Source organism: Corvus cornix, chromosome 3 (assembly GCF_000738735.6).
Source record: "Corvus cornix cornix isolate S_Up_H32 chromosome 3, ASM73873v5, whole genome shotgun sequence".
Classification (NCBI taxonomy): Eukaryota; Metazoa; Chordata; class Aves; order Passeriformes; family Corvidae; genus Corvus; species Corvus cornix.
Genome location: NC_047056.1, coordinates 96,084,812 through 96,104,384, shown reverse-complemented (window position 1 = coordinate 96,104,384; position 19,573 = coordinate 96,084,812). Strand labels below are relative to the sequence as shown.

Genomic DNA, 19,573 nt, shown 5'->3' with positions numbered 1-19,573 from the left:
GAAAAAAATGGAAAAAAGTTAACTAGAAGTACTTACCTTTAAGCATGGAAAATAACAAGGCAGCAAAACTTCTTGATTATTCTGTTATAACTGAATGGAATCCAGCCTATTTTAATTCTTGGAGTAACTCATATTAAACAAATTTTTTGTCCAAGCAATGCAAATGGTTTCAATTGAGTAGGTTATTCAGCTGTATGAGGATTGGAAAGAACTTGCAGCATCTTCATCACAGCTGGAAGTACGAAAGGAAAACTTTCTTTTGTGTTAGAATTGCTAGTGAGGAGAGTATGTAACCATGTCTTATCACTATATACTAACTGCAGGTACTTTAGAGACACTGGTAGATGACTTTCCCACTGCATGGTTTTTTTCAGTTTTCTGAGAATTCTTTCATTTGTAAAGCAGACTCCTCTTTTCTGTCCTTTTCCAGCCATGGAACAAAGCTTACATGTACAAGGTTTCAAGATGACAAAACTGTTGGTCCAATTTTTCTACAGGTGACAGTGAAATGTATTACTGTCACCCTTTCCTCTGTCCACTACCACATACTGTTCCAATATTCTCCTCCATCCTCCTGTTGAACAGAACTGATCCAAATCATCCCTTTGAGATGTTTCTGCATTAATTTAATAATCATATCCAGGACTCAGATAAGTCAGTATAATTTCCTTTGGAAAAAATAGTCTGAGGCAAGGGAACAATACTGATTAAGAAATTAAAAAAAGACAACATTGAAAAAATGTGAAATAAAATCCTGTAGTACTGACAAGACCAACCTGAAGGGTCAAAGAATTAGTAAGAGCTCTGGAAAATGTGCTAGCATCTTATTTTTGAAGATTTCTACACTATAAATATCTTGGAAAAAAAACAAAACCAGAAGACAAATTACCTAATAAGAGCATTATTTATTCATCTTGCACTATTTAGGATGTTTCAGGTGAGACAAACATTCTTGCTGGGATTTGTGGGAGATGATTTAACTTCAATATATGATTGAGAAGTTTTCATTGCCTATCTTCCACCATTGCAATGCTGACTTTTATTACCAGACTCACGGAAACACTTTTTAACAGCATTTCTCTCTTTCAGTTGCCTTTCTGCTTTACTTCCATTGCACTTTTATTGCCCCCATCTAGCCAAGTTATGCCATCAGCAACTACAATAGTTCTTCTAGGAAAAAAATCCCATATATTTCTAGCACATGGATCCAATATCTGTTTGCTTGTTATCATTGTCTGTAAATAGATTCATTTCACCAGGAACACTGAATTTCAGAGTTTCTCAGTACACTTCTTTTTGTAAACAATTGCAGCTTGAAATAGGGCTCTAAGATAGCTGGAAGGGGAACAATATTGTGAGGGGTGTTTCTTCCTGCTTTATTGCATCCTTTCTGTCATCTACTGTTGCTACCATTTTCAGAAGAAATGTAAAAAAAAAAAAAATCACACAACACGGGTAGATAAAATTCAAATGGCCACTGCAACTTAACATTTCTTTTTGTAAACTGCATAAGGACAGAATCTTCTCAGAAATACTGCTCTAGTTGCAGAAACACCAAATACAAAGGGTATGTACAGGATAAGGTTAACAAAAACTTATAGGCAAGCTCCTAACTACACTCAACAGTAAACAGGACAGAGCCCCTTTTAAATAAGAATGGCTGAAATGGCACAATGCAATCCAACACCTGCCATGAATTTTGCCCAATCATTTATGAATAAAAAATAATTTCCTAAATTCTCCAAAAGAATAACTTTTACAGACTGGCATACCAGTGACAACCTTGAATTTTCTGGATACTGAAACACCAGTTCTTTTTCTATTTTATGTAATATTAAATTGCAGCTGATTCATGCCGCTCTTGACATTATTCTGAAAAGAAAGGCACTCGCAACAGCATTTATGTTTTGAAGGAAGAAATACAATAGTGCAGTCAAAAGACTTTTCACTGCTGGAGAATGACCACAGCACTCTGAACTCCACTGACACAGTGGTTTACAGTAAATTTGGATGTATCCAACCATGTGAGAGAAAATTAAGATATAGGAAAACACATACGGAGACTTGAACACTGTAATCAGGATTTTATTCGAAAGACTCTCCTGGAGGTTTCACATAGGTTATACCACAGCTGCAGGAAATTTAATGTCTTTTTTTGTGAAATGAGTCTAGATGACTGTTTGATTCAAATGACAAAAGATCATTCCACAAGCAAAGAATCATTCCTTAATTTTAAGATCATAAGGATATAAAAGAAAAACAAGTTTTGAGATTTAACAATAAATATTCAGAAATCCAATCAGATAAAGAGCCAGCTAATCTCCACCCTTGTTATACTTAATTTTAATTATGTTATCTGCTTTCTATATGGATAATAAATATGAGGATTGAATGGTTGGTCAAACAGTTGTATCATAATTTCTTGGAGGGTTCATGTGAGAAAATACTTTATGCATGCTCAATATGCATTATTAATCCCTCCCTGATGCACAAAATTTTTCAGGAAGAATCAATTTTTTCCTAAAGAGCTGCATTTCTTCTCAGAAGTGCAGGACTAGGAACATTACTGTTAGAAAATCTTTTTTTATTCCTTCATCAGTCTGAAGAGACGAATGGAGGGTTTTAAGCAAGCACCTTGTTAGAACCCAGAAACCTGGTTAGAATCCCAGAGATTTGTAAATTTAGACAAGCTGATTCAACACCTGTGATAGGACTCCTGCTCCTTGCAAGTCATGTTAATACAATGCTGTGATCCAGTGTTCTCACTATTTCAAATGCCTTTAGGAGGTTCAGAGGGCACAGTAAACCTGAGCATACCAAATCAAATTTGCATTTGTGCTAAATTGTGTAAATACATTTTTAATTGAAGAAGGCCTATAGTCTCAATCCATACACTCCCATACCACTCGTCCTGTTCACTTGAGAGTATGGGTCTAGATTTACTAGCCAGCAGAAAGTGATAATCTGCCATTTCATTCTGGGAATTCAAGACTATTACAAACTTCTTTTCACTTTTATGCTGTCTTCAATCTCTTCCAATGTTAACAAGGACAATCTCAATTCACCAGTAATATAAGAGCAAAATATTTCTTCTTTGAAAACAGAACCATGATGTAAAACATAACCTATTTACTTTATGTGAGAGGAAAATTAGCTTTCTGGAAGAAAATGTTCAAGTTGGACTAAATAAACTCCTACGAATTTTCCAGTGGTAAAATGTAATAATTTCCTGTTTTTCATAATCAAGGTGAACTTACAAATTACTACTTTAAATTATCAATCTGTCATAACATGCTCATTGACTGTTATTATACAGTCATTGACAGAAAAATATTGATGTGATGATGAACCTTTCAGAAGTCTTCTGTGTATTAAATGTACTCAGATCCTTAGTCATGGAGGACATCAATCCAATGCAATTATTAAGCATACAAACAATCTAAACTCGTTATACTTATTTTACAGATGAAATGATTTAAATTATTCACTACTTACCCCTGTTCGTTGAACTTCCAAGAAAATCGCTCTCTGAAATGATTTCTCCCACACTGCCAATTCACTGCCAAGCTCTACATTGAAATAATGACTCTTGCCATGTCCAACCATAACACTGAAACAATACGGCCTCTGGTCTTCAAGATCGAAGTCCTGGTGAATACCTAAATACAAGTTTGCTTGTAGCCAGCAATCATCAACAAGCCAGAGCTGAAAGACATGTTTCAGTATGTGATTCTTCATCTGGCAAAACCACAGTTGAAGCAACACTGTCTTCTGTAAGTGATGGGTACTTGGATATACTATGGCATTATGTCAACAATTAACTTGAAGAAATGTTCTAGGAGTTAAACAATTTTATCAAAGACAGATTCTCTCTTTGCTTTTTATTTGCTTTGCCCCCTATCATGCAATCCAAGCTACTACTGCAGTTCCAAAATACTGTCAAAATCACCTAAGCAATACATATAAAATCTAAAATGAGTTTGTACCAATATATTGTTTACAGTGAAAAAGAAGGAAATCCCTGAATGTTTCAATACATTGCAGGAGGTGTGTACCAGCTCTACAGGAGACAATAATTACTCAATTCTACTTGGGTTCCAGTATTCGAAACCCCAAGGAATGCAGCAATTTATCAAGCACCCCAGGGCTAATTCTGGAAATAACAACATGAGCATGTCCTCTGACAGTTGTCAATGCTATTCTGTAACTACAAGGACATGGAAGCAAGATCCTGTCATCACTTTCAAGATAAAGAAGAGAAACTTCACATTAAACTTTCGTTATAAAAAATATCCCTGTAATAGAATGTAATTGTAAACAAATTAATACAAGAAACTTCCCTAATGTTTCAAGACTTCATTGATTAACATAAATATAGAGGAAAAGAAAACGAAATAAAAAAGCTAATACTTACACATTAAGTACTTGCACAGCCTTAATTTCCAAATGACACATATTTTTATATTTCTATTTATCAGAGAGAACCTTTCCCTATCCCCCTTTCTTTATGATATCATGAGGCAGAAAAGACTGAAAGCCCAAAATAATTAGCAGTGATTCATGGGGCATCTTGGGAGCAGCACATATTGCCACCAGGGTTCACAGTACTGTGTTGTCAAAATTAGCCCTGCAGGTACTTGAGGAGAGAACCAACTTGATGAAGCTCAAAGTTATTTTACAACACTCCTTTGCACTGTTGAAAAGGACATTGAACAAAATTTCTGCATATATTCAGGTGTTCAGCAGCTATGGAGGGACAGGTATTACATCTGCTTCAAGACTCACTGCTGCATATCCTGGTTTGTAGACTACTATATTAGTAGTTTTTAATTTGTATGTGAAAATACTAGGCAATAAAAGAAAATAAAATGTTTTTAAGACACATGTACAGGATTACAGTAAGAGTTTGAATTATGAGACAAGCTATAGGAATAAACACACACGATAAAAGACATTGCATTTCAAATCATCTGTTTGTTACCTCCAAATGACCACAAATATGCAAGTGCATGTTATATATATGAATTTTAAATCACATATTTGTGTATTCACATGTATGTATACATACACCCAAATCTAAAATACATCAAACATTTTGTTTTAAAATTTAAGTTCCATATTGGATTCTCATTTTCCATGTTTAACTCTTGTGTCATCATAAACATAGATGAGAAACTTACAATTAGGTATGTAACAAGAGCACCTCTTAAGAAGAGCACCTCTCCTTATAATTCATCTTTCATGAGAAGGTACAATAACATACTCTACCACAGTTTTGCACTAGTTCTAACCAGCTTCTGAAAATCCTTAAGAACACCCTCCCCAAACAGCAGCTTTTACAACACAACTCGATTATATGTAGTGCAGAAACATTAATCTCTTACAATTTTTTCCTATCTCTTTTTGACTTGTTCAGTTTGCCTCATTGTCATTTATACAAAAGAATTGACAGAGAAGAGGTTAAAGAGTTCAATTTGGGCTTTTGCACTTTCGCTAACATATTCATGAAGACTAGCAATTAAGCATTCATTTATTAAAATGTCAAGAACATTAAAGAGTTGAATCTTGGGTAGTTTATTTCCCCACTTCTTTTTCTTAATGAAAAAGTCCAGCAGAAGTTGCTTTAAGGACAGAATATCCTTGAAATTATCATAATATTGAAGGAAGAACTGAGTTTCAGCAGTAATATTTAAAGGAAAAAAAAACAGAAACAAAACCCAAGCCGCAGTAAAATCTTCTCAAAAGGCTTAATGTGTATATATTTCATTGGTGCCTGACTTATTTATAAGTAAAATTATAAAAAATATTAAGGAGACCAAATAAATGATCTGTCTGCTTTTTGGTGGTGTCTCAGTGATGGGCAGGACCTGAATTTGCCCATATGTTCCCAGCTGGAGACATGGTCACACCAAAATAATGCCATGCCAACAAGAATATGGCTCTGCTCCTGTGCCTTGCATTCTGGAGCTGAGCTCTGGTCCTGAACTCCTGTTTTCCTTGCATGGCAGTGCCAAAACGTTTCCTTCCCATGTCCTGAATAACTGTTCAATCGGAAAAAACCCCAACAAATAAAAACCTCAACAAAAAACCCTACACGCTGAAAACCAAACCAAACCAAACCAAAAAACCCCCAACCAATGCCAAACAAAAAGCCTTAAGCAGTTCTGCTTCAGTGCAGGATCTGTTACAGGTAACAGAGCCACAACCTGCCTTTTCCACAACATCATTGCATGGTTAAAGGAGAAACAACAGAGGACAGGACAGCAGCTGGTGAGAACTAAAGATGACTTTTCATTTTTCACTGAAACAGTATTTTATCTGAAAAGATGGATTTTTTTTTTCTGAAAATGTTAATTTTTACTCTCCTAGACAAATAGGCTCTCATCTAGTAGCCTTATCTCACCTGAAAAGTTGTTGGGTTTTTTTTGTTGTTGTAGAACAAAATTAATCTGATGCAATTTATTAGAAAATATATTCTTTAAGTCAATTATTTACACAAAGTGCTAAGATTTTGCCCCAAATCTTTGATTGGGCCAAGCTAGACAGAAAACATGACTGTGTCTAGTTGGGGGAAGAAAATGAATTCTGCAGGACACAAACCCAACATGTTGCCCTTTGTAAATAAAAACTCACTATAGTACTTGATAGAATAATCAATACATAAGATACAAAAAGGACAAAATTTTTTTCTTTTTAATTACTAAAATTAAATACAAGTATCTTTGTATGAATCAAGAACTACAGCAAGAGCATTATTCTTCATGTTGGCTCAAAAATCTGACCCACTAAGAAAAAAACCAGTATCATTATGCTCAGCAGTGTGTCTCACTGACACTTCACACACCCAGCTCTAATACTGAAACCTTCCTTCAATATGAAAGCATTTTAGTAACTTGCTCACTTGGCGCTTAGCCTGTTTTCCATATTCTCTTACACTTGCACAGCTAATGGACTAGTGATTGCAAATAGTTTTTTAACAACAGATGAAATATTTGAATGCTAGCTATTCCTAGTTAAGATTAACTTGAGTTTATCATAAACTGGAAAAGGTAAACATTCTTTACTAAATAATATCATTGGAACTGCTGGGAAACCTACCTTGTGAATTTTAAATAGAACCTCACAGAGGTTATAGATTTTTTCAGCTCGTACCCAGTCTAGTGTGCTTACCTATAATATAAAAAAATAAATATTATAAACACATTCTTTATTCAAAAATCATGTTCAGATGAAAAAAACTGAAAAGGCTTCACCCATCATTATTCTGCTGGATGCTTTAAATACAGGCACAACACTTCATTTAATACCCAGCATTTAGAAAAGACTGTCAAATAGCATTAAATTTTTACAGGAAACAGGAATTAAAAAGGTGTTAAATAATTTCACTGGGGTTTTTTTTCCCAGTATGATGGAAACCTCTTTGTAATCTCTGTGGTTAGTTACACAAGCATATTTATTTCTCAAGATGCTAACACAGAGAACACAGTCTCAAACACAGAGCCATTCAGCTTCATGTCTCAATCTTAAAAAAATCTTACAATCAACAGATCAAGATGTATTCCTAAATTCAGTTTTGAGTTTACATGCACTAAGGTGTGAATAATTCAATATTTATTCCAAAAACTGTAAAGGACTATGTGACTGAAATATTTGAAATTAAGAATAATATCATCTGTAGTCTTAATAATATGAAAATACCTATTTTTTGTTTCCCTTTGATTTCATTACTTAATCCTGTTGACATGACAGGCTGTTAAAATTTGACAGCAAGAATGATGTTCCAAGTTTTTACCAAATTCTACTTCATGGTATAATGTGATAATCTGTTTACTTTTAAAAACAATACCTAGCCTATGTAGTTCAAGAAAGAATAAAACAACTTATACACAAGAAAAATTCAAAGGGAATACATATTATTTTTGCTTATATATTTTAGAGCAAAATCCTAGCACTTGGGGAATGCACAGGAATGGCTGCATAGATACATGAAGGATTTGACTAAATTGTAAATCTGAGGCTTTTGGCATATGGAAACAAGTGTTTAGGTAACTCTAATAGTAACTTGGCTAATTTAAAATTCTAGGGCTGATTCAGCTTTGTCCTATTCCCAACCCCTGCCCAAAAGGAAAAAAGCAGAAAAAAAATTAAAACTATGTAAGTAAAGAAAAATTTGCTTGTCAAAAATCTGGTTTATGTGGATGAAACTTAACTAGAAAAAATGATGAAATTCAATAACTGTGTTCACAGTAGCACAAAAAGTATTTCTCCTGATGGTTTGCAAGGAGATATCAACATGTTTTGGTTGTTTTTAAATTTATCTTAAAGTTTAATTTTTAAGTCTCTTTAAATTCTAAGCTGTTAAACAGAATTGTAACAACAGGAGGAGAATCCAAACCACTACAACACCTACAGGCCTCTGATGCATCTTCTATTGGTTATTAAATGTTACTTCAGAGTCCTTTGGAGGAGTAATGTGAACTTGGTGTTAGTTTCTTCCTAATCTTAAGAATCCGAATTAATTCTTAACAATCTAGCCTTCTCTCAGTTTCTCTTAGGTTAGATTAGGTTTTTGAGATGATTAAATTTAGATATTATGAATCACCTACTGAAACAGGACTGAAGAACTCTAGAAGAGGAAGTTCTAGCACCACATTTTTTCAGGATATAGAGGGACTCATGTTCTAAGATTCTTCATTTCACAGTTTTTATATCTTACCAATCAAATGGCAAACATCACTTTAATACAATACATCAACTAGAATGTGTAAAAACATGTTACACACTTCGTTTTATTACAAGCAATGTCTCACAAATTAAAGCTCAAAACATTACATACTGATAATTTTAAAATTACATTATAGAAGTATATAGTACTACTTAAACCTTTTCATATTGAAATCCAATGTTAGCTGGTATAGAAAATAAATTTAAAGAAATTTTAGGTTTTAACTTGTCCTCCCATCACTTCATAAAAGGTAGCAATTTTTAAAGATATATATTTCTATTTTTTAGGTTTCCATTTCTACTTTTCTTCTTGTAAGGTCCATTCAATATTTTATTTGAGTTTTGCATTTTAATTATTGTACAAATAAGAAATAATGTAAGTTTTGAAACAACTGAAACAGAGGACTTATAAAGCTAATTCATAAAGAAATATATCTTTAAACATGCTTACATAGAGTAAGTACTGCAGGTCTTGGCTTAATCTTATTTCCAGGGAAATATTTTGTACTTTGGTGGCTCTTTTGTAAATAAAGTAATTAAATAATACATGTTTTGCCCCATTACTGTTGATCCTCCAAAGGTATATTCATGCTTTTTGCAAAATAAGGTATAGAGTAGAATGGGGGCTAGTTCATTATTTGGTCTTGAATATCTCAAAGGGAAAGGATCTTTTCCATCTAAGTTAACAGCAGGACAATCCTTTATTGCTCTAAGTGGCTAGACATAGAAGCATAAGCACTGATTCATCTGCTGTTTATGAAACTGACTTTAGTGACATGGGCTATGACTTGAAAGCTGTTGAGATATGAAAGGACTTTCATTTGCTCATATCATTTGTTTTGATTCCTGAAGATTAATTTTAACTGTTGGAGTTCTTTGCACTGTTAGTGATGGACAGTGGTGACACTGCTGTGCCATTAAATTCACTCTGAATACTTCAGACTTCTTCCCATTATCCCATGCATCTCTTTCATCCTTTGATGCTGTGTAACCTCATAGGACTTTTTCAGCAGAGACAGGTAGTGATGGTGACAACTGCTGGCACATATATAAGCCAAGGCTTTATTTTATTGTGTATATCAGAGAAAGGCTACCATACTTACAGAGTGAAACAGTGTGAATACCACTGTGTGCAAGGTGCTCAGAACACAAATGACATGTTGAGAGGAATTTTAAGGAGGCAAAAGAAACATATTACAAAGGAATACTAGAATCTAAATAGACAGCTGACATTATTTATAGTTTTATCAGAACTACCATAGTATGTCTAAGCTTAAAATGTTATTGTTATAGATTGCTTTACTTTAAAAAAAACTGCAAATAATCATATACTCCTAGTCAAGGAGAAAAGCTGTAAATAATCAGAAAAGTTCACAAAAATTGCAATATCCTTCATTCGATTTAAAGAATGTTCCAGTTGATTGCAGGTTATCCATCAGCACACATTTAATAACTGGGTAATAACTAACTAAGATAAATGAGATACTCAAGTATATTTCTTAGGCAATAAAATAGTTTTTCTCATTATTTCCCCTTGGAATTGTTCCTGCAGGTATTCTATACATTGCAATTTCTTGGGACTATTTTAGCATGACAGTATTATTATTTTTTAGGAAGCATTTGACAAAATGTTTCAAACAGATATATTTAGAATAGATGACTTAACGAGGCATACTTGCATTCATTGAATTTAGTTCTGACAGTGTCAGAAATAGTGGCAAAATACATGAGAGTTTCAATTAGCATTCAGTAAGCTCCTACTTACAAATTATCATGTTTGTCTAGTATATGAATTTATGACCAACAGAAGCTGAATGTTACTTTTATCATTGGCAGACCAACTCCTTAGCTAACCCAATGCATTATGTATGGCATACTTGGTTCTGTAGACATTTAGCTATATTAATCCTTTAAGAAACATTGTAAAAATAAGACATTCATAAACTCACAGATAACACTGAGCTGATCAAAAAGATAATAAAGCCAAACAGAGTTACAAAAAATAGGAACCTGCAATTACAGTTTTAAGTCTCTAATGAGAGACTGAAATAGGTATGTAGAGTTGCAAAAGTCCCTACTGTTGAAGAAGTACTTTTTACTTTAGCATGAGTTTCTGCAATTTCCTCATGGTTTAAAAACAGGCATTGCAGTGGAATTCTGAAAATAAACAAACTAGTAAAATTTAGCTTTACACAGACCGGGTGATCTCAGCATAAGTTCAAACTCATATTCCAACTATACTTACCTTTAAATGTGTGTTTTAATCATTGGCTTTTCTTTAGAAAGTTAAGATTTAAAATACAGAGAAAATAATAAATTCATCCTGACACATACAATGCAGTGAACAATTGACTCAGAAAGTTACTCCCTAGAAGAGAATTCTGCAAGTATAAAATAGGCGTAAAAGACTTTCATGCCTGCTCTGAGATCACCACTAAAGAAAAAAATATGGGGTGCATGTAAAAGAGAATCATACTTCAAAACTCACTAAAATCAAATTAACATAACATAGTCTTTGACTTTCTCTGAACACAGAATCTGATTCTAGAAGTCTCCAGAGCCCCCCAAAATATTAAAAACATTTGAATAAGTAATGGAAAAAAATCCAAGCGTCTATAATATTTATTACTGGAATACAGCAAATGTTGCATTATCTGAGAATTAAGCAGAAACATCCAATCTGCGTAGAAGTGCTAAAAAAGTCTAAGGAGAAGATGAAATACTTCTAGGTAAAGCATAATTAATTTCACTGGTCTCTTCACTCTTCAATGGAAAAAAACCCCAAGAATAATTTAAAAAATTATTGTAAGATATTAAAAAGGAAAACAAGAATCAAGACCTGTTCCTGAGGTAACTATGATATGGCATTATAAGAAGCCTAAAGATGCCCCAAACAACTCAAACTGGATGGTACAAAACACACACTAAAACACAGATCCTAGCAAATCCTATAGCAACATAAATACAGACTTGTGTGTAGAATTAGAAAGTTTACCAAAAATGATCAGGGTTAAGTCTGTGCCCTCCAACTTATTGCCACCTCTCTCCTAATATGTTACATTGACATCCTGTGTAATGTAAATTACCAATAGATGTATTTAGAACTTACATGGCAGCATTAAAAGCACTGCATGTCTTAATTACATTGCACAAGCTTCTCTATACTGTCTGTCAAAGGTGGAACTATTTATGTTACTTTCACAATATTCTTGTATTCATTCTTTTCTTAAAATTATAAACAGCACATGCAGTGATTGTCTAGCTGCCTTCACGTTAAATCACTTCAGTGCTATTTATTTAATCACAAGGAAAAAGATAGTTTTGCAATTAAGGGTTACACAGCAGATCTAAGGATATGGCTATGTGAAGACTTTAATGTAAAAACTGTAATGAACCATAAGGAAAACATAAAAAAATTAAACAGTACAGATGTCCCCTACATCTAGCCCATATTCCATTAAAAAAACCCCATTAAATTATTTCCTGGAAATTTTCAAAGACATAAAAAATAGTTCAATCTTGAATGACAATTTAGAATAATTTTTCCTCAATTTCTTCTAGGATATGAATTTAGAACTTTTCCAATATCTGAAAATTGACAGGAATTCTGTAGATGCTTTTAGAATGTAATAAAGTACTGCTTGTATCTTAAAATTGACACAAGATTAATTTCTATTGGTTCAATGGTGTTTTTCAGATATGCAGTTTTCAGAAATGGGTCACGCTTTCAATACAGCAGTCTGTAAATGAAATCTGTAAATTTCTTAAATACAATTAAATAAGCCACTTCAGGGATGCAGAAAAACCATTCTCTGTTAATCACACCATTCTTGCTATCTAGTTCTATGGTGAAACTTCTACATTTCTGGAATCACCATTCTGGAATCATCTGAGATATTGCACAAATAGTATATAAATAGAATATTACTTGTCATAGTGATTTCTTTCATAGTATAATTGCCACATTTTTCCACAATTTTCTTTATTTTTGCTCATAGATAACTATGTTTTCCATTCTTAGGAAAGTTACCAGCTGTATTTACATTCATGTCATCTTTTACACACAATGAAATAGAAAAGGAGTGGAAATTGTACCAGATCCTTTTACAAGCAGTTGTAAAGTTATGGCTGAAGGTAAGTGTAGAACTTATAGGTCATCTGCTTTGTGCACACTATATTGATATACTGATAAGCTGTGTTGATTCAGAATACAAATAGCAATAGCAACATCTTTTAAATAAAACATGTTAAACTTGTCTCTTGTAAAGATCATGCAAGTTGAAACATCTATATTTTTGTGATTGAACAGTCCATTTTTTTTTTCTCCCACTTAAGACAGTAAAAAAACCAAACCTCGGAGCAACGGTAAGAGCAGTACCATCAAGTATCTCTAAAAGGAGTGAAGGAGCTCTATGCCCAGTTTCGTGTGGGGACCTGTGTTTCCAGCTACAGAGCTGGGACACGTGACACAGAACCAGTGTCGTGGGAGCTCTCCAGGGTTTGGCAGGGCAGGGTCCTAACTCATGGCCCTGCAGTGGGCTGACCCTGTCACACAGCCAAACACCCACACAGCCCCTCACCACCTCCCCATGCCCCTGCCATGGGATAAGAGAGACAATAGGAAGAGAAAAATTAAGAAAATGCATGGGGCAAGAAGAAGACAGTTTAGTAGGTGATGGAAAGGGGAAGAAATCAATTAATGCAAAGGTGATTTCATGCTGCTCACCCCAAGCAGGCCAATGCCCAGCCAGTCTCCAAGCAATGGCTACTTTTGAGGACCAAATCCCCATTTTTTATTGCTGAGCGTGATGTTTCATGGTACATGAAATCCCTTTTGGTCCATCTAAATCAACTGTTCTGGCTGTGTCCCCCGTAGCCTGCCCCAGCCCCAGGATGTTTGCAGGGTGAGCAGTGAGCAGAAAGGCTGCACCAGCCCTGCTCAGCATCAGCCCAAACACAGCTGTGTTAGCACTGCTTTAGCCCCAAGTAAGAAACCACTGCCACTGATCTGCTATGAAGTAGTGACCTCCACTGCAGCCACGCCCAGTACATGCCCCAGCCAGCAGCAGGGCAGCCATGAGACTGGGGAAGCCTCAGCTCCAGGCACCAGGCATGTCCCTGAGAGCAGGGACAGGCTGAGGCTGGGCCAGGACATGGGCCCCAGGGTGGCCCTGGCTCACTGGAGCCATGGCTGGGCAGGGCAGGGCTGTGGAGCTGGAGACTGGCCCCGCTGCACTGCAGGGCAGCAATGGGACCGGGGAGCGAGCCCCAGGGAAGGGGGTCAACAACAGCCAGGCCTAGAGGTGCCCTCAGGAGACTGATAATCAGCTTCAAAGTGTGGCTTTAGATCCAGGTTTGAAGTCTCCAGATGGGTGGTTGCTGGAAACTGCTAATTTGGTGTTTAGTTTTTGGGGTTTTTTCCCCTATTGAAAGATGTCTGTGGAATGATTAAAGAGCAAGAAAACTGGTCAACAGGTTTTATGATTTATAGACTCTGTCACATTTACTGGTGCATCATATTATTGAGATGACACAACACACTGACCAAACGGATCCCCTTTGTTCATTTTTTTGAAAGCCAAGGTTCCTACAAAAAAATTTGTAGGAGCATAATAGATTCTGTCAAGTAACTTATACTACCAGTCATCCCCACTTGTCTGCTCTTAGTAGAGTGCTGAACATGGTAAATAAAGTAGTTTATCCCAAATTAGTATCATATGAATGTATCATTTTAATAATATCAAAAATGTGTCTTAGAAACAGGTCTGAAAACAATAATTAAACTTTGATGAAAATAATTCATGTGGTGTGTTATTTATTTGTTTAATATTTCTGCCTAGTTTTTACATTTTAATTGGATTGTAGTAATTTAATAAAATTTAAATCCTCGCCTTAACATATTAAACCCCCAGTTTTTAGAGGGGGGAAACCTCTGCTTTTCCCAGATGTGTTGTTTCATTTTAAAAAGAATACTATTGGCCGTTTTAGAATGTTTGAAGTTAATTGGAATCATTGGATTAATAATTTCAATCAAGAGAGGCAGAAATTTTACTTATTGCACTTCATTGAGGTTCACAAATAACTTTTTAAAAGTATGTACTTCCCAAAGGTACTGCAGAGAGTACACATATAAAGAATCAGATTTTCTTTGGATCAGCAGACAAAATTAGGAGACTGAGCATCTTCTGAGCAAAACTGCAAGCAAATTGTATAATTGAAATTGCATTCTAAGTCCACATTTTAATCTTAATGATTTGTTTAAGGCAAAGGTTCTCTGGAGAAAAAAAAGAAAGGATTAAATATTACCATGTGGTAAGTATGGGTCATTTTTTAAAACAGTTTAGAATTCTACAGCTCATTTCCATTTAATCCTTTAAAATCAATTTTTAGAAAAATATTAGATAAGTCACCTGTTGCGAAACAGAATTCTTGTTATGAGGTATATAGATTATCAAAGCAAGATTTGTTCGAACTGTACACTTAGCACTGGATTCTCTGTAACACCTCGATCCCTCGCTTGCGTGAAAAATCCACAGGTATCATCCAATAGTATGGATGGTTTATTTCATGATGCATCTTGTCTTTCAGAAAGCAGAGTAACTACTAACTCATTACATCTACAGAAGACCTTAGAATAAATAAGGTAAGAAAAATTAGGCCTAACAAACCAAAATAAAACCTGACCTTGACAACTTCAAAAAACAAAACACTTACATCCCATAAAGAATTCTTTATACTATCCAGATACAGCAAGCTTTTCAGAGGACCTTGAAAGAGGATAAATATCTACAGTTTATTGAAATTCAGTGGCGTCTGTGGCTTTAACTTATGTTGAAATCTCAGCTGACCACTTCACTTGATAAAGGAAAAGAAACCCGGACATAACAAACAGGTTTTCATTTACAATGAAACTGCCACAAAAATATTAGTTTTTTTACCGGTGGAGTGCTGAAAATGTAGAAGGATGAACCCTTCAGGGCCAGAAACTTGAATTTGTAGAGCTGAGATGAATCAGCTCCTTCAAGTCTCTCATTTACCCATCCCATATGTATGACCTGTAAAAGAAAATAATTGAAAATTAAAGGCCTATATTTCAGTGGATCATAAGAGTGGTTTTAGTAGAATAGGATGCATCATCTACTTCACATTTGCCTTTGGACCATTTCCATATTCTGGAAGTGTACAGTATCATGCCTGTGTGTCAGAAGTCCTTGAAGAGACTTAAACTTGTAGGGCAGGTAGTCTGAATATCTGAAATAGTCCCTGTTTTAAAAGCCACCTATGCAGGTCAAAGCAGACTCTCACTTGAGCCAGCAGAAAACCTACATGTACCAAAGTAGTTCAGCCGTTTATAAAACCCGTAATACATTATCTATAGCAGTGTCAAAACCTGGACATACTGACACTTCTATTACAGGTACCTCCAAGGAAGTACCTCTAAACAAATCACTAGATTTATCTGAAATCAGACAGCTTTCTCCAGGCTCATGCTTGCAACTGTTAACAAAGTCTTTGTCACAATTGTTGTGTTTCAGAGTTTATACATATACATTTTTTTCATATACACTTTATCTCATTTATGTTTTCAAATAATTAGATATCAAATTCAGTGATTACACAACTTTAGCAGTGTTACAATGCATGCCTTTATTTTTCAGATAAATTATTGCTAAGAAAAAATGAAATGAAGAAGTAGAACTGCATGCTTCATTTTTGAGGTAAATGCAAATTTATAAAGGAAAGCCATAAATAATAATGCCATAATGTGGTAGCAGAATATCATGAATGTAGTTACTGAAAAATAACAAAGCAAAAAACGTTCCAGGCTCCATTTTGCATACATTAAGAGGAATTTATTGCTCTTGAAACAGGTACTTAAATCTAGTGAGTCACCAATCTGAACATACTGAGCATCGCTGAGCTGCTTGCTCCTTTTCAACTACGGCTACGCTTACAGACAGTAATGAGTTACACGGGGCAGAAATGCTAAAGCACTAGCAAATAGTAAAATATTATTTTAGGGTTTTTTACTTTCTTTCTACATATCTTTCTTACTGACTGGTTTATTTAATGTTCATTTAGACCTCAGAAATGGAGAAAGAATAATTATTCAGTTCAACAAAAGTCTGTACGGAACAAAAGCAAACAAGTGTTGGTACTCAGTAACAAGCTGTCTGTGGTTTACTGGGTTACTGAGATTTTAACTGGATCTCTGTACAGGGGTGGGAATGTTAGTCATGTGATAAAAACTATTCTATTTTTTTGACTGAAACCTGCCATTTGAAGTTTCCAGGAGTGCTCACAAGGTGTAATACTACAAACTGTCCCTTCTCAGCAATGCTTTCCCTACTGTTTGAAAATTACCCATACATCATTGATATATTATTAAGTTTCTAACATGCTCTAATACACTCTCCAAAAGCTCCTGTAAGAAGAAAATGAGCAATGGCACTCATTACAATGAGATAAAACAAGTCACTAACAAAATGTAATCCAATCATAGCAGATAAATGAAAGTTCTTATTTGGACTTATTGTTTTCCTACAGCAATAAAGTATCCAGATACTGCAATGACTGGAAATATAACATGTTAAATTTAATAAAACAGTCAGTACCTTTTGTATATAGTACTTTCAGTTAAATACTTATGAAAAGTAAATGATGCAAAACACTCGGGGGAACTGAAGAAAGAAAATCAAGTAGATCTCTATGTATGACACATCAGAACAGACAGATACACTTATGTAATTAAAGTGGGATAAGAATCTACAAGAGACACCAGCTTGACCTGCGAGAACCAGTGTCATACTATGAGGCACAATGGAGCTATAACAAATCAGGAATGCGAAGAGAAGTATATCTTGAGGTACCTTAAGTCATTTTTTTGGGTCTTTTCCAAAACAAGTGGTAGATGGCCTATTTTGAAGAGTAGGGCAATTGGGGCAGGAGTGTGAGGGGGGGCAAGCAGTCCCCACACATACATAAAGTTTAACTAAAAATAAAAAAAAATTGGAATGCTGTCAGTTTTGATACATTACATTAATGGTTTCCACTGTATATCAGTTACATTCAGTTATGCCTAAATGGCTACTAGAGAGCAAACGATATGAGAACTTAGAAATTATGACACTCAAGTGTTCTATGTGCTTTAGTTCAAGAATGAAATTTATAACTCCAAGCTGGGCACAGTTTGAACACCAAAAATAGCAACATATCCACACTATGCTGAAGGGAACTATGAAGATAGGTATGTATCTGAATTAATACGTCTTCCCAGGCATTGTCTGCCTGGGCAAAATATAGGTTACAAGTCCTTTTGGGTAGCGATAATAGTTTTTACTCTTTGTTTGCTTGTTTTAACAAGGAGGCTGGCAAGTTGGACCTGATGTCTCTCACCTTTACTCATTATAGCCTTCTTGTTCAAACTGAGATCCAAAGCACAAAACCCTCTCATGAAGACAGCTACCACCAGTAAGTTTCCTTGCTGGTTATGCATTCTTATAGTATAGCAGATCACTAGCACTACTTGTGCAGCAGGAACTAACCAATCTAGATAAAAATGGAAAACTCACATCCTTCACAACTCTCTTTTTTTTGTCTTATATGTCTGCTTTGTGTTTTAGCAATATTACAACAATAATAACAAGCAGAAAATAAAGAAGAAACCATTTCAAACTATAGCTATTTAGCTCACAGAGCATATTTACCTCACAGCATATTAGCTGACTAGAGGTTAAAAAAGTTTAAGTGTTTTTAAGTGGTACTTCTTCTGTTAGAGTAAGTTTTTTCAATTGAGGATCTGAGGTCCCAGAAGAAGTCTCTGAAGCAAATCAAGACAATTTTGTTAGGAATTGAAAAACTGTCCTCCCATATAAACAAAGTTTAAAAAATTACCAAGGAAGATCTCAATTCCATCTCTATGTGGCCTCTTTATGCTTAAAGGAATTTAGTCCTGCTCCCTTTCTACAGGTGTAAGTTGTAGAATTATAGTCTTCAAGAATCTAACTTTTTCAGACTAACCATTAGGATAAAGTAATTTTATTGCTATGTTACATTTTAAAAAACTTTTTTCTCTATTTTGAGAAAAGAAAAAAGAAGATAAACTGATCTTTCAAGAGTAGGTGCAGGGTTTCTTTTAGGCTGCAGGATGAAGCCAGGCAAATATGTTCATGGTGTGCTTTCAGCAGCCATTCTGCTATGAGGAACAATGAGAAAACCCTCAATATTTGAAAAGTTTTTTATTTAGAATTACGTTCCTATAATTATCAAACACAGAGTAGAAAAGAGGCTTCTGATAAACTTAGTACTCTACCTTCTCCATGATACCTATTTTGTTTCTAAAAAATGCATCCTTAATGTTTGCAGCACCTCTTCTAATGGAGGCTTCCTATTTTCTCTCAATAAGCTATTCTAGCACTTTGTTTCTCATGTCAAACGTGAATCACTCTTGCTGTAATCACAATTAAAGACTTTATTTTGCCCTATCCACTAAAGACTCAAGTGATTTTGACCTTACACTGGAAGAGTTAAAAAAACATACTCAGTTCACAAATGGAGCAAAAATCCACAAACAAGGATATGTAGCTTGTGTGGCATCATTCTTTGCTGCTTTTTTTTTTTTTGTGTGTTATTCTCTGAGCACAAAGTTATCTTTACTGAACATTTCTTTCATACCTCTGCCTCTGTATTTTCTTTAACCTGTCCACAAAGGTCACAGAAAACCTCTGGTCAATACCTTTTTGGAAACATAGTGCACAAAATCAGAGGTAGTATTGCTGCCAAGGCCTTACAGCAACAGGAACGCTTAGCATGTCTTGCAGTAGCTGACTTAGGTACAGCCCACAGTACC

At 34.9% G+C, this 19,573-nt stretch overlaps 1 protein-coding gene across 1 annotated transcript in view; it reads right to left on the bottom strand.

Moving 5' to 3' along the window:
- SNTG2 (syntrophin gamma 2) overlaps window positions 1-19,573 on the bottom strand; it is a 190,396-nt gene that overhangs the window by 24,181 nt on the left and 146,642 nt on the right. Inside the window, exons 14-16 of the mRNA XM_039568610.1 lie at window positions 15,663-15,779; window positions 7,099-7,170; window positions 3,496-3,705 (exon numbers count right to left, since the gene is read on the bottom strand). Of these exons, the coding sequence (XP_039424544.1) occupies window positions 3,496-3,705; window positions 7,099-7,170; window positions 15,663-15,779 (399 nt within the window). The remainder of the gene's footprint in view (window positions 1-3,495; window positions 3,706-7,098; window positions 7,171-15,662; window positions 15,780-19,573) is intronic.